This window comes from Phaseolus vulgaris, chromosome 6 (genome assembly GCF_051622355.1).
Source record: "Phaseolus vulgaris cultivar YP4 chromosome 6, ASM5162235v1, whole genome shotgun sequence".
NCBI classification, from domain to species: domain Eukaryota; kingdom Viridiplantae; phylum Streptophyta; class Magnoliopsida; order Fabales; family Fabaceae; genus Phaseolus; species Phaseolus vulgaris.
In genome coordinates, this window is record NC_143503.1 from 27,662,266 (window position 1) to 27,677,507 (window position 15,242).

Genomic DNA, 15,242 nt, shown 5'->3' on the forward strand with positions numbered 1-15,242 from the left:
TTTTTCAAAAAATATTACTAATTAACCAAATTAACTTTTATTATTAACGAATTTTGAAATTTTATTCTTGCTATTCATTACTACAATGATACAAGTAGTCATAATATTTAATAAAACTATACAAGAACCACCATTTTTAGAAAAGAGAACCCTCTTCAAGTTTGTTTGTCTTTATCCCGTAAAAAACAAACCACACTAGTTAATTTATGGAACACTAAATTAATTAAATTAATTATGATAAAATTAATTTTAATAATTTATTATTTATTATTTTATCTTATCTGTGTAAAAACACTCTAAAAAAAATAATAATAATAAATTATTATGAGATAAAAGGAATATTTTTTTTTCTAGAAAAGTTTGGGAGGAGTATCAACCTTTATTAACAACTTTGATTGCACAAATTATCAAAATAAACTCCAAGTTTGATTAGAAAAAAAAAACTGAATTCAGTTAAATTTAGTATAGTGCAGAAGGAATATGTATGATTATAAATCATATATTTAGACTCAACATAAACTAGAATTTTGAATGCAATAACATCCCCTTAAACAGCAGTTATTAGTTCAGACCAACTACTACATAACATAGAGAGCATAACAACATATGTCTCAAATACATATCAAATTCCAAAACCAAATTTCTACCTAATAGCAACATACTTGAAACATTTAACTGATGCACTATTCAATCTACTCTTTATCATCTGCTGATCAAAGTGATTGTAAACTAGTAATATAAACTAACCCTTCACTTCCAACACTCCCTTATTACTTTATTATGAAATCCATACATTAGTGACTTTATTCTTTGCCATCTGCAGCCCTAAGGGAGCCCAGTTGAACAGGAGCCTGAGTTTGCACCACTTTGGATGATCCATACACTGATAAATCAACACCAGCTGCCTTCTCTTTCTCAAGCTGCTCTTTGATCCAAAAGTATGTGATTCTCAGTCCATCCTACAATGACAATTGACGTACTATAAGTAAAACAAAATCTTTGATTTAACCCTGTTACACTTTCAGAAAGTGTGAAAGGAAAATATAATGTTGATAAGTAAATCAAAATGGGTAGGAAATTTATCAGATAGTATATAAGGAAAGATAATTTTACAGAGTCACATTAGAGAGAACAGTGTATAAAGTGTATAAATAAAAAACTTGGTGATTTCACACAGTTAAAGTAATAATAATACCTTCAACTTCATAGTTGGAGCCCAACCAAGTTTTTCTTTGATTAATGTATTGTCTGAATTACGTCCTCGAACACCTTCTGGACCAGGAATGTGGTATATTGGTATAGTCTTGTCCTCAAAGCTAAGAACAATCTCAGCCATCTCATTCATGCTGACCATTTCATCACTTCCAATATTCACTGGCTCCCGGAAATCTGATTTTGTCAATCTAAGCACCAAAAAGAACCAGCACTGTTATTTAAATCTTACCAAGGAATTAGAACTAACCAGCAGAAGACATAAAAGAAGCTAATATAGGACTGATTTGATCAAATACTATACAACAAAATAGGCAAATCTTAATCTTGTAAAGTCACTTCAATCACTCTTGCTTCCATTAAATTCGGTAAATGTTGATTGAGATAATAATGTTTCTTCCCAATCTATGCACACTTCTGGATTAATTCTCAGGATTCATTCATAAAAAAAATGTATGTATAGTTCAAATTTTAAAATGATAAACCCTGGAAATAAGTCATTAATTTTAGATGTAATAATCATTAGCCACAAAATCAGCAATGCATACCTGAGTACACCTTCAACACACTCATCAATGAAGGTGAAGGACCTTGTTTGCAATCCATCTCCCCACATCTCAAATTGGTCTTTGGATGTAAGAGTCTTCCGGCAAAATGCAGCAGGAGCCTTTTCCCTTCCCCCTGTATGACAAACAACATAGCAACAAACTCTTAAATCCAAAAGGGCTACATAAAAATGCCAACAACTATATCGACTTATATATATGACAGCTGCAAAATCTAGCAATTCAGTCAAGAACATACCTTTCCATGTCCCATAAGGACCATATATATTATGGAATCTCCCAATGCGGCACTCAATTCCAAAGTCCTTGTTATAATGCTTGCATAACTCTTCAGTTGCAAGCTTCTCTAGCCCATATGCATCTTGTGGCTAGAAAAAAGTCAAAAAATTAAACAAGTTCTTGCTAAACTCTTAAGTATACAAATTAATAACCAGCATAACTTGAACAACTAATTAAAGGGTCAGCAACAAACCTCAGCAGGCCAGGCATCAGCCTCCTTCAAACTCACATTTGTTTCCAACTGTTTAAACTCAGGGTAGATACAAGCACTGGAAGCATAAAAAAACCTAAAAGAAAAGCAAAAATAAAAGACCTTTAATAATGACACAGATAAAGACTATTATGCGATTGAAAGTGACAGCAGAACTCATGTTTGTTCAAATTAAATCACCTCTTAACACCATTGATCCTAGCAGCCTCAATCATGTTGAAGCTAATCATGGTGTTGTTGTACATAATGACTGAGTGATTTGACTGGATAAAACCCATTCCACCCATATCAGCAGCAAGATTGAAAACATGATCCACACCCTTGGTAACTGCCAAGCAGTTATCCATGACCCTAAGATCAACAAGATGGAACTCATGGCAGAACATGTCTTCAGTCATGTGCTCATTTTTCTTCCAATCAGAAGCAATGATGTAATGCCCCTCAGTCTTGAGACGGCGTGCAATGTGTGAGGCAATGAAACCACCAGCCCCGGTGATGGAAATTCTGAGCTTTTCAGAGGGCCAGTAAGGTTCCCTCTCAAGGTTTTGGTAAGTGTATGCTCCATAGTCGTTGGCTCCGGAACTTCCCATGCTGCACCCCACGTGAATGAATTAGTCAGAAAGGTATAAAACGTGACCAGAAACAACAATTTCACCATACAAGTTGCTGTCTTTAAGGAAGAACCAGACAGAGACACAGATACACAACCTTGGGAGATGACAACCAAACCAACAGATATTAGAAGAAGAACATAACCCAATCAAGGGCACATGGAACGGGACAACATTATGAAAAAGCAATAAAATAATTAAAGGGTGCACGCAAACAACATTAACTCGCCAGAAACACAAAATTTGCAAAATATTAGTACCGAAATAGGTGGCAAGTAATGAGATTAAAGAAAAGTATATAGGGATAACATGAAACATGAGAGAGTGATAAGACATTATTATAAGTTAAGGGTGGAAGAGATGGAATTTGGGAAGAAGAATACCTGATAATGAAAGTGAAAAGGATTTGTAGAAGAAGAAGAATGGAGAATGGTGGTGGGTTTGAAGTGCATGTGTTTGTGTGTGGTGGGAGTGAATGCTATATATAGAAGAAAGTGCCACTATGTGAAGCCAGAACCACTCATGTATCACTTCTTCCTATCTATTAGATCCATTGGAGGCTAAGGAAAAACACAACTAAATTTTACATTCTCTTTCTACATTTTCTCATGAAAAAAACAATAATTCTAAATCTTTTACTTATCTTTTAAGATATTAAATATAGATTTTTTCATTTAATATAATTATAGTTAATATTTATAAATAGATACAGCAATGGTTATGAATAAATACTTCACTCTTTTTACAAGTACATTAATATGTATGATAGAATTATTTTTAAAATCATATCTAATTTTTAAAATAGTTGTTATAGAATTAATAAATTTATCGTGCATAAAACAATTCCAATTCAAAAAAAAATACTTGTAGGAAAAAAAGAATAGCTGTTTAATCAATAGTTTAAGTAAATAAGTAACTCCTTTTTATTTAAAATTGATGCATCAGTTAAAGAATAAATAACATAAAAGCATTATTGGAAATTATTAAATGCCTAATATTAAAGAATATCCTTCTTATCAACAAAATTTACTTTTATATTTTTAATACCTCCACGCATTTAATCTTTAAGTATATTTCTTGATTTTTAATATTAAATGCATATTAAAATATTTTGAATATTTATTGTAACAATAAAAGGTATTCTTACTTTTTAGGTGTTGTTTAGATTTATTTTACCATAAAAGTATAATAAATTTTCATAATCTAAATAGAATAGTTATATGATGATATTTATTTTATCTTTTATCATAATAATTACATATGTATAAATTAATTACAAATTAAATTAGCATTATATTTTTTAAATGTAGTTAATATTATCTTAAACTTTAAACGCAGGTATGTAGAATAAAAAAAAAATCTGACAATTAAAAGGTATAAAAAGTATATCTAGAAGAGATTGTGTATTAAATTAATTAATTAAAGAATAAAAAATTATAATTATTAATTATAAATTGATCCTATTACTTCAAATGACCTTCAATGTTCTAATTTCAAATAAAAAAGTTTGGATAATATTATAATAAATGAGATAATGTAATATTGTATTTTAAAATAATTCAATAAAATAATAAATAATTTTGCATCAACCATTTATATTTTACATAGTAGAAATATTAAAAATATTATTTATATCTTTATCTCCTATTAAAAAGGAATATAGTTTATTTAAAGAGTGTAAGCCTATTAATCATTAACCGTGTATTCGAATTTTAAAGATTAAATAATATTATTTAATATTTAGAAGATAAGAGATAATATTATATTTATTAATCATTAACCGTGTATTTGAATTTTAAAGATTAAATAATATTATTTAATATTTAGAAGATAAGAGATAATATTTTTTTATAGTACTTGAAATCAGTTGAGGATAGTTAGAAATATTAGATGATATTAGTTAAGATTTATAAGATAAAAGATAATATTATATTTTTTTATGGTATTTGAAATTAATTTATGAGAGTTTGAAAGATTAGATGATATTAGTTAAGATTTATAAGATAAAAGATAATATTATATTTTTTTGTGGTAATTGAAATCAAGAGTTTGAAAGATTAAACAATATTAATTAAGATTTAGAATATAAGATATAAAGTTATATTTTTTTTTAGTACGTGAAATCAATTAAGAAAAATTTCAAAGATTAAATTAAATTAGTTAAGATTTAGAAGATAACTAATAAATAACCAGGACTTATAAATAAATTGATCAGGATGAATAAGAGAACTTGTTTACTGTAATTTGAGTCTTTTATTGTATATTCTAATTTGTGGTTATTTACAAAAAATTCAAACTAATTTTCCTACTTTTTGAACAAATCAAGTATTGAATGTTAAATTGAAATAATATTAATAACATTTGTGAATGAGTTGATCGAGGATAAACGCTATTATGTCAAAATTTGAAACAATAAACTGTTATTAGTCATAGACTAATTGTTTAATAGTTTCAAAGGATACAACGTAATTATAGTTATATGAACTTCTGTAACGTTGATGTTTCATCATTCTGTTTTTGTTTTCGATTCAAAACTACAAAACTAACATCAGTTCTATTTAAACAAAACGTTAAAATAAATAAACTGTCATAAATTAAAATTAATCTATGTTTAGGTTAAAATAAGTTTTTAAAAAAAAATCAAAACTAATTTTATTTTTTATAAATATTTAAAAAAAAGTATATTCAAAGATGTAACATGGTTGTTTGAAGTGCTTAAAAAGTGAGTGAAAAGAAGAAAACAGAAGGCGAAAGCGGAGAGAAAGCAAATGAGTGTTGGAATGCAACTTCCTCTTTTTGTTTTTATTCTTCATTCTCATTTATCATAATTATAAAATCATTTAATACAAAAAATGTTGTCACTGTGAATTGGATTTGGATTAATGTATGTATGCTGCACCTTCCTTTTCTCTTATTTCAAATTTCAAATTTCAAATATTAACACAAACAAACAATAAGTACTTTCACTTTTGAGCTGTCATTTCATCACAACTCAATAATACTTCTTTCACATTGCAGCACCTAAATACCACATTCCTGTTACTTTTTATTACACTTTTCATTCACTTCATTAGAGATAATAATAGTGTTTCTCGCACATCTCACATGATTAATTCATAATACATAAACACATGTAAATTTTAATTTTAAATTTAATTTTTGTTGAATTAAATTTAAAATCTACCGTGCTTATATATTTTGGTTGTAGTTAATTGGTTAAGTTGATTGAATTGCTATTTCACCACGTGATTTTCATTGAGTCATGGTTCTTGCACTTTTTTTTTTTGTTTTTTGCGTGTCTATTGCAAAGTTTGTGTGAATGTTCCATGTTTTCATCATTTTTATATCATTTTTATTACATCGGATAAAGATAAAATATAATTTCACCGGAGATTTATTATAAATTTTATTACACTAAACATAACTAAGATGAGATATTTGTTAAGTTTAATTTGTAGTATAATTAATAATTGACTTTTTTTAATAATAACCAATTTATCAAAATAATCCAAGATACTTGAGTATGTACATATTTTTTTTAGCTGTGAATAGTTATTTGACCTCTTATTCATAATTGGACATTTTTACTTTTTATTAGTCTATTATATACAGTCAAACACTTGTTATTAAATAAATTTCAGTATATACTGGTAATAAATTAATATTTAATATTAGTCCATTCATATTATAAAATATAATTAAATATAAAACAATATATTTCTGTAAATATTATTATTATTATTATTACTTTATTATCATAACAAAATTAATACTCGATTAATATTTTGAATAATAATTTATTGAATATACAACACATGTAAAATCCACCTAGTTAATAATAACAAGACTGTTAAAAACAATCACTCTTCACATTTCTATTTTACCTGTAGATGCGAATCTTGGGATTACCTTTTAATACAAGTTTCAATTCGGAATTTGAAATAAGTCGAAGGTGGTATGCTCAGCAATTCGCCCGGTGTATTATACTATTTCCAAATCACTAGATTTAAATAACGGCCCAAATAGAACCCAGAAAAATTGGGCTTTACTTCATTTCCAGAATTACTAACTGTACCTCTATATTAAGAGAAAAAGACTAGATATCCTCTCTCATGCACCGCACAGCCGTCACTGCTGCCACTTCGCTGCTACCTACACCTCTATTTTTCATCTCCGTTACACTCTTTGGAAGAAAGAAGAAGAAAAAGAGTTATTCCATAAATAAAGTATGTTTCAGAAACTATCATAGAAAAACTCGTTCTCGAAATTATGTTATGAAAACTCTATTCCAAGAATGCATTTTATGTGTTTCAGAAAACTCATTTCAAAAAATTTATTCTAAAAAATTATTTCCAAGAGTTATCATATATATTCTCAAAAACTTAAAAAGAATATAATGACAGTGACATCTGAATTCTTGCCCAACCAGATCCTTATTTCTAAACATTCAAAAATGATTTTTACACTAAAAATATAAATAAATCTCTCTTTCTGTCTGACTCTCAGTTGATCCCAAACAAAATATCAAATTAATTATATATAACAATTAGTTGTGATTTTAAAATTAAATGATAGTCTTTATGAATGAAAATTTAAAATAAGTGTTAAATTATTTAAGGCCTTCTAACATAGATTCTGTTTTTAATTATTGTATTAACCAAAATTATTAAGGACTAATTAGCACCAAACATTTTATTTGTTTATTTTAAAAATTATTTACAACATATTAATATGTACCGGTCGAGTCTGTACGATACCTGGAGGCCCAACACGCGGTCAAGGCCGACCGACACGACTAAAATCATCACACCTAAACAGAAAATTAACAAGACTAATCACTGGTCAACCATTAGGTAATACAATCTTAATCATAATCCAAAATCCTAATTTATCCCAATAACAAAGGGTTCATAATAATCATATAAATAGACACAGATTTCAAGAATCATGTACGTCATCATCCGGGAGTTCACGAAGATGAGGAGTAGAGCAGCTAAAGGAGAACACAAAGATCATTTCGAGAAGAGAGAGAAGAGTAAACCGACCAAACAAAAAAAGACAATCTTTCTGTTAAAGCCAACCTCGTTTTGAGAACATAATAAAAAATAAATTATAAAATAAAAAAAATAGATGTAGCATTTTAACTTATGCACACTATCTTACAAAAATGTATCGAAAGAAAAATAATCTTAAAAATTATCATATAAGAGAAAATTTTGAAATTTTAACATACATTTTTACTGAATTTCCACAAAATTTATTAAGATGACAATATTTTGTTTAAGTCCAGTATGAATGAGTTTTAAAAATTGAATCTAAACCTTCTCATTTTTACTAGTTTTGTTCACTGAAAAACGCGCTTAGATGATTTAACTCTTTTGTTTATAAAGATTACTCTCCATATTCCAAATTAAGGACCAAATATATTTTCTAAATTTGGTAGTTCAAAACAATTTTTTAATTGAGGGAGAAAACCCCGATTAGTTCCAAATTTTAAAATCGATAATTAATAATCAAACCTTTAATTAACTATTTAATTCTCTAATGAAGATAAAATGAGGCTCAAACGGTGGTTTGTGTAAAAATGATTTTAATTCTGAGTCTAATATTAAAAGAGATTTCAATCGTAATATGTGAAAGAGGGTAAAAGTAAAATTATATATAAAATATGATAAAATAATAAAACAGTAGTTATAACTTGTAAAAAAGACTGTAACTAAAAAGTTACAAATTAGTGAAATAAAATAGTTTAACAAATACTTTTAATTTGACTAAAGTATTTGTTAGTTAAATAAATTTTAATATCGGTTAAAGAATGCGTTTTTCATTTGATAAATTGAATATATAGTACGTTCCAAGTAATAATAAATATATGTTCCATGCGATTTTTTTTAATATTTTTTTCGATTCTTAATTTTTTCGCACGGCACGCCATCCAAACAACGTTAAGTCGTAAATATATTTAATTATTAATTTGATTATTAAGAAGAAAAAAGAAAAGTTGAAATCCAACCTAAGATTGCCCTAATGAGACAGACAGTTGTGTGATGTCTATCCGCAGTGACTCAGTGACACCTCATACTATGTCAATAAATATTCCTTCTTTCAAATCTCCCTATAATATTTTAACCCATTCATTGGGGATGTAAGGATTTTTTTTAAAAATTATCACAATTTTTTCGACCTATCTTTGATTTAAAACATTTTTTTGCATTAATTATCTTCCTATATAAATCAATTTTGTGTAAAAAATCAATTTTTAATACGATATTATAATTTAATTTTTATGCATTTAACCGTTATGTAGACATTATACATATCTATAAATACTTACCTGAAATATTTTTAACATCTAATTATTATTTTTATTTTATGTTTATTTAATTATTCTATAATTATTAATGATTTAATATTAAATATGACCAATTTTTAACCATAAAACTCGATAACTTTCATAAAAAAAAATAGTTCAAACATCAATTTTAAGTTCTACAAACACATCTAAATAAAAATATGTTGGAGATCACATATCTATTGAAGATGAAAACAATTCATTATATATAAGTAGGTGCAAATCTCACCTTATGAGTCAGTTTTATGGGAGTTGAGTTAAGTTTAAAGTCCACTTTATAAAAGAATAAAACTAATCTGATTAAAATTAATTGCTCTTAAACTCAATTCTTAATAATCATTATACTAGTTTTAGGATTTTTAGATGAAAAGAAAATCTAAGAGTTTCATTTTAAATAATTTGAAAAACTAAAAAAGAAGACAAGTTGATGGTGTTAAAAAAAGTAATTAGAATAAGTAATGAGACCATGGATTGGTTCCAAAAGTAGAAAGTAGGAAGAAGTTAGGTTGAATGAAAGGAAAAGATGGTGGGCGTTGAAAAGGAAGGAGATATGGATTGGATTATGATGCAGAAATGAAGAGCAACCAACGGAAATGGATGAGGGTGGCATGCCACCTCACACATTCATTTTATTCTATTATTTAATTCTATCAAACACTGCTATTACATAGCAATAAAACGTGACGTAATTTGTGTGGATAAAATTGAAATTCTCACCAAACCATTTGTCATATGATAGGTCAATTCAGTGAATGATGTGATTATTGGAATTGAAACTTTGATGATTTTGAAGAAGAGGGAGCATGGAAAGGGTGTTGTCAGTAGATGAAATATCGGAGCAATATTGGGTGGCAGCGAAGAAGGAATCATGCAAGTTAAAGTCAAACATGAACCGTAGTGAATCGGAATGGGCCTTTCAGCAGTTTCTGCAGGAAGCAGCTTCTCCTTCTTCATCTTCTTCTTCTGATGTTAAGGATCCCGACATAAACATTAACATCAACATCCCTGTAACTCTAAATGTTGATTCCCAGGATTACCAAACAATTCTTAAGACCAAGCTTAACCTCGCATGTGCTGCGGTCGCTTTGACTCGGGTATGTTGGAGTTTTTATTTTCTCATTTTTTGCTTTCTTCCAATGTTTTGTAGATTTTAGATTTCAGTTAGATTATTCACTTCAAATGGGGAGATTCGAAATAATAGTGCATGCTTTGTTGGATAGCTTGATGTTTTTACCATGTAATTTTTGTTATAAACATCAGTGTTGAATTAGTTTTTCTAAATTTTCGTCTGATGTTAATGTTCATCTCTGTACAACAATCTTTTAAGAGTTATGCGCTTTTACAGATCAAACAGTATTTTAAAACTGTGAAAACCAATATGGAAGCACCAGGTCTCTTGAAAAGCTTCCATAAATGTGGTCGATTATGGAGAAAAATTTCCAACACCTTTACAAAGCTTGGCATTCTCAGGCTTATGCATCATACAATGGCATGATTCGTGCATCTAAAATCAATTATATTAAGAGGCATTGATGAAGCACAGATAAACTTGACCTGTGGTGAAGTTCATTAACCATTCTTTTTTGTCTAAATTGAATTGTTGCATCAATTCCATGTTTTCCATATGCTCTGAAACATGGAAGTAGTTTCATTTATGTAACTTATTTTTTTAATCAGCAAACATTTCATTTATGTAATGCCTGCACTCCACCAACCTTATATTTTATACTGTTTTTCTGTTTCTCAATCTAATTCTTCATAGTGTTTTCCTAGATTATATATTAAGTTATCAATCCTCTATTTCTGTCACCTACACAGGCAGTTCCTTCTGAAGTGGGATCGCAGGCTACCTTAAAAGGTTTGAATTGATATATTATTTAGGATGTGTTTATGATTTTTTTGCATGTGTAAATGAAAACATGGAAGGTCCATTGAACAATGTAGATCACATTTTAATACAGGCTCAAAGTGTAGAGTGAGGGTGAATGTGGAATGTAAAATGAAGTATTGGCTACTAGAAGAATAGCTTCATGAGTAGAGTGACAGAAAAATCTTGTTGTACAATTTTGTTTAATTGAGAATGCTTTAGACATTTAGTTTTTTATCTCCTAATATGGTCAAATTGAACACATGCTGAGCTAAAAGATCTACATCTTTTCATTTCCTGTGTATGCTTTGATCCTTTGGGAAATGATCCCTCTAAATTACAAAATAAAGATGCCAAAGAACCAACTGGGATTCCTTGCTCACATTCCCTGCAAAAGAAGCCTGCTGTTGCAGTGAGGCCAACAATAAGTGGATCATCAAGAGAACAATCAGACGATGAGGACGAGATTAGTATCACTGAAAACATGAATCCAACTGATGCAAAACGAGTAAGGAGGTAACATCAGTCTCATAATCCAACTTACGAATAATGATTTTACTGTTTCTTCCTAAACACATTCTTTGTATATCTTTGTATATTCTTTGTAATTTTTGCTCATTTCAGGTACAAATTCTACCTTGTTTAATTTTAAAGCCTAACAAACTTGTGTTTTAGGATGCTTTCTAATAGAGAGTCTGCCAGACGCTCAAGAAGAAGAAAACAGGCTCATTTATCTGACCTGGAGACACAGGTGTGCATGTTTTTTTTTTCATGTCTCTGTAATAATTCCCTCAAAGAGTTATACACATTCTGACCTTTTAGTCTATCTTAGGTCTCCCAATTAAGAGGAGAAAATTCTTCTTTGTTAAAGCGCTTAACGGATGTGAGCCAGAGATACAACAGTGCTGCAGTTGACAACAGAGTTTTGAAAGCTGATGTTGAAACATTAAGAGCTAAGGTAAATCCTTGCTAATAAGTTCCCTTACAAGACAAATTATTAAATAGTTTAAGAACACCATGTATTCATGGTTCAGACCAACCTCGTCAAGTTTTTGAATCTAGGAGAAAAAACTAAAAACATTGGACTAGGTGTCATGTTATTGGGACTATGACGGTCTCGGACCATGTAATATTTTTTCCTTGTTTTTGGTGTCTATAAGGTAAGAATAGGAGCTCAATGAGGGTCTCAATCAACTTTATAGAGCAGAAACCAAGTGAAAGGAAAGGAAAACTGTAATATTGGTTTCTGAGTATATTGACAGTGATCATTTCCTTTTTAGGTGAAGATGGCTGAAGAGACAGTGAAAAGAATTTCTGGTTTGAGCCCCATGTTTCATGCCATGACTGAGATGTCATCAATAGAAATACCATTGTTTGATGAAAGTCCTTCTGAGACATCAGCTGGTGCTGCTGTTCCTGTGCAAGAAGACCCAAATCATCAACTTTGTCAAGCCACTTCTAACAATGGGTTTTCTTCAATTAAAACTGTGCAGCAGAATGTTACGGCAGTGGTTGGTGGGAACAAAACTGGGGGAGCAACTTCCCTGCATAGAGTTGCTAGCTTGGAACATCTTCAGAAGCGGATTCGTGGTGATGAAGATTCACGCGGAGAGCAATAACATAGTAGCTAAATTACATTATGGTTTCATGAAAAAATTAGTCTGAAACTCTTGTTTCTTTTAGTTGTAAGTAAGAGTAAATTCTTGTAAATCAATTTGGTGCATGTGAATCATATTGGGCGTGTTCTTCAAATCTTAATGCATGGTTAATGTGTAACATATAATAGTTAGAAGATATATTGGCATCATTTGCATATATATATATATATATATTACGTTGTAGACGTGACATGATAAAATGAAATTGACGGATAATTCTGGCTGATTCTTTCTCTCTTTCGTTCGATTTTTCTTTTAGTTCGAAATTCCCACACTCAAACGTTAAACTTTTATATTTTTACAAAATTGTCTTAGTGTCACATCACTTTCATTGTCCTCAGTGCCATGTCACTCTTATTATCTTTAGTGCCACATCACTCCCATTAAATTACAAAATATTTCACGTATATTATGCATAAAGTTTGTTTAATACTCTATTAAAAAACAAATAATCTACACTTGTTATCTGAAATAAAATATTATATTATAATAAAATAATAAATAGAATTCTATTTTTATTCTCTCTCTTTTTTTTCTCAAAATTAAACAGGACATGCAATAATTTATAATTTACAGGAAAAAATAATATGAATTGTGTTATTTAGAAATGAGTAAAGACCATAAATATATTAATTGTGTAATCATTTCCTCTTACACACATGATAAAGCTAGGGATGAGAAACTTGATCTCCAAACCTTGTATATATTTTCATAAGAAAAGAAAACTCCTTAAATTGCTTGAGCTTAGAATTCATTAGTCCAAGTAAGAGTACTGTCCAACATTTGTTTTTATATATAATTTTATTTGTTATATGAGTGATTTATTTTTCATGCCATTTTCATCGTGTGTATGCCATTTGTATGTATGTATACGTCAATACAATGAAACAATTTTTACAATTTAAATCAATAAAAAAAACTATTCAAAATCATGTCATAAAGTTGAAAACAGCGATTATTTTGAAAGCACGTTAATAATCTTAGTTTAGAAAATGGAAGACTAAAATGAATATTAAAAAAACAAAATTTTGTATAAAGATAAAAAAAAAATAGATTTTTATCCAAACTAAAAGGTACTTTACCCGGTTTTTAAAACTCCATGAAAACACAGAAAAGAAATTCCTAATTCTCTCTCAAATGTTTTCTCCATTGTTATAGAGCAGCCCCAAAAAATTTAGTTGAGATTGGTCACTTAATTTATTGATCATTACGAAGCTAGCAAGAACTAAAAAAAGGGGGGAAATTAAAAGAAAGTTACTGTAATTAAAATTTCACACGTGATGGATCACAAAGAAGTAAGGAAGAGGTTGTTTTGTTGTTTGTTTGCATTTGGTCAATGCGTTTTTTTTTTTCTTCATTAGGGTTTTAGGTTATTATTTAATTTCAATAATATCTAAAAAATCGCAGCCACAGAGCAAGAAGAGGAAGAGAGAGAGAGAGAGGAGATGGAGATGAGGATGATGAGCTGCGTTTCGTTTTCGAGTTCAATCCCAAAAGCTGCAATTGGGTTGGGTTCTTCTTCATCTTTGTGTTTGGGAAACCCCAAGTTGTTGAATTCAGGAGGTGGAAGGGTAAGGGCAGTGAGCGTTAAGGGTGGGAGAAGAAGAAACAGAGGCCTCACTTGCAACGCCATTTTCGGATTGGGTATGCCGGAACTTGTCGTTATTGCCGGCGTGGCAGCCCTGGTTTTTGGGCCCAAGAAATTGCCCGAAGTGGGTCGAAGCATCGGCAAAACTGTGAAGAGCTTTCAACAGGTAAGTGTTTCCCTTCTTCTCTTTCACAAACAATCATTTCACATTGAAGCCTTCTTCTTATATTAGATTTTAGATTGAAGTAGACTCAAATTCAAATTATATTATCATAGTAGTAGTTAATCTTGGCTGTTTCAATCACCTGGTATTAGATCACTTATAAATATCAAAATCTGTTCATTTTATACTTGATATGTGTAGTCTCATGATTGAGTGTGTTTTAGATTTGCCTTCACAAATGATACAATAATTAAAATAGTATGTGTGTGTATATATATATATATTGCAAACAACAGTATCTTTAGGTTTCTAATTTTTGGATTGTGTTAAAGCCAAACTCAAATTAATGAACTTGAAGGGTTTGACTTAATTGTTAAAGATATGTTACTTGTGAAGTGTTGTGCACATTTGTTTTATTGCTGGTTATTGTATTTTGTGAATATTGTAGGCAGCAAAGGAATTTGAGTCAGAGCTAAAGAAGGAACCTGATTCCACAGAAGGGGACTCTTCTGAGAAACCTATTGCCATCGGTGAACAGGAGAAGCAGGACAATGAGTTGTCTAGTTCTAAGGAGAGTGTTTGAGATTGTAGACTAGATATGATGAGTAGATATCAAATTATCACCATGACATTGTTATCCCTTTAAAAAAAACTATTCTTCTTTAAGATCTGTTAGTTTAGTATTTCTGGGATTTTGAGTTTCTTCGTTCCACATTTCCTTGGTAATCCGTCGTG

At 29.6% G+C, this 15,242-nt stretch overlaps 3 protein-coding genes across 4 annotated transcripts; 2 read left to right on the top strand and 1 right to left on the bottom strand.

Moving 5' to 3' along the window:
• Positions 1 to 502: 502 nt before the first annotated feature.
• Positions 503 to 3,441, bottom strand: GME (GDP-D-mannose 3',5'-epimerase). Its single transcript, XM_068639619.1, has 7 exons — positions 3,263 to 3,441; positions 2,449 to 2,859; positions 2,251 to 2,344; positions 2,017 to 2,146; positions 1,761 to 1,893; positions 1,196 to 1,403; positions 503 to 959 (listed from the first exon to the last, which is right to left on the bottom strand). Exons 2-7 carry the CDS (start codon positions 2,856 to 2,858, stop codon positions 804 to 806), a joined length of 1,131 nt encoding a protein of 376 aa, XP_068495720.1. The 5' UTR covers position 2,859; positions 3,263 to 3,441; the 3' UTR covers positions 503 to 803.
• A 6,270-nt stretch (positions 3,442 to 9,711) lies between these two features.
• On the top strand, positions 9,712 to 12,847 carry BZO2H3 (bZIP transcription factor family protein). 2 transcript variants are annotated; one of them, XM_068639622.2, is made up of 6 exons: positions 9,712 to 10,325; positions 11,050 to 11,089; positions 11,449 to 11,614; positions 11,774 to 11,849; positions 11,931 to 12,056; positions 12,379 to 12,847. In XM_068639622.2, the coding sequence occupies exons 1-6, from the start codon at positions 10,035 to 10,037 to the stop codon at positions 12,715 to 12,717; spliced, it is 1,038 nt and encodes a 345-aa protein (XP_068495723.1). In that variant the 5' UTR covers positions 9,712 to 10,034; the 3' UTR covers positions 12,718 to 12,847. The 2 variants fall into 2 exon arrangements, with proteins under 2 accessions (XP_068495723.1, XP_068495724.1); XM_068639623.2 differs by having other exon boundaries at positions 9,747 to 10,325; positions 11,789 to 11,849.
• A 1,165-nt stretch (positions 12,848 to 14,012) lies between these two features.
• LOC137831804 (Bacterial sec-independent translocation protein mttA/Hcf106) lies at positions 14,013 to 15,173 on the top strand. Its single transcript, XM_068639624.1, has 2 exons — positions 14,013 to 14,510; positions 14,956 to 15,173. Exons 1-2 carry the CDS (start codon positions 14,202 to 14,204, stop codon positions 15,088 to 15,090), a joined length of 444 nt encoding a protein of 147 aa, XP_068495725.1. The 5' UTR covers positions 14,013 to 14,201; the 3' UTR covers positions 15,091 to 15,173.
• Positions 15,174 to 15,242: the final 69 nt, after the last annotated feature.

Coding starts and splice junctions, on each gene's coding strand:
- GME (XM_068639619.1), bottom strand. CDS start 2,858: ATGGGAAGTTCCGGAGCCAACGACTATGGAGCATACACTTACCAAAAC. Junction 1,894..2,016: donor TCCTTATGGGACATGGAAAG/GTATGTTCTTGA, acceptor TTTGTCATACAG/GGGGAAGGGAAAAGGCTCCT. Junction 1,404..1,760: donor TGTGTTGAAGGTGTACTCAG/GTATGCATTGCT, acceptor TTTGGTGCTTAG/ATTGACAAAATCAGATTTCC.
- BZO2H3 (XM_068639622.2), top strand. CDS start 10,035: ATGGAAAGGGTGTTGTCAGTAGATGAAATATCGGAGCAATATTGGGTG. Junction 10,326..11,049: donor CTGCGGTCGCTTTGACTCGG/GTATGTTGGAGT, acceptor TCACCTACACAG/GCAGTTCCTTCTGAAGTGGG. Junction 11,850..11,930: donor TATCTGACCTGGAGACACAG/GTGTGCATGTTT, acceptor AGTCTATCTTAG/GTCTCCCAATTAAGAGGAGA.
- LOC137831804 (XM_068639624.1), top strand. CDS start 14,202: ATGGAGATGAGGATGATGAGCTGCGTTTCGTTTTCGAGTTCAATCCCA. Junction 14,511..14,955: donor CTGTGAAGAGCTTTCAACAG/GTAAGTGTTTCC, acceptor TGAATATTGTAG/GCAGCAAAGGAATTTGAGTC.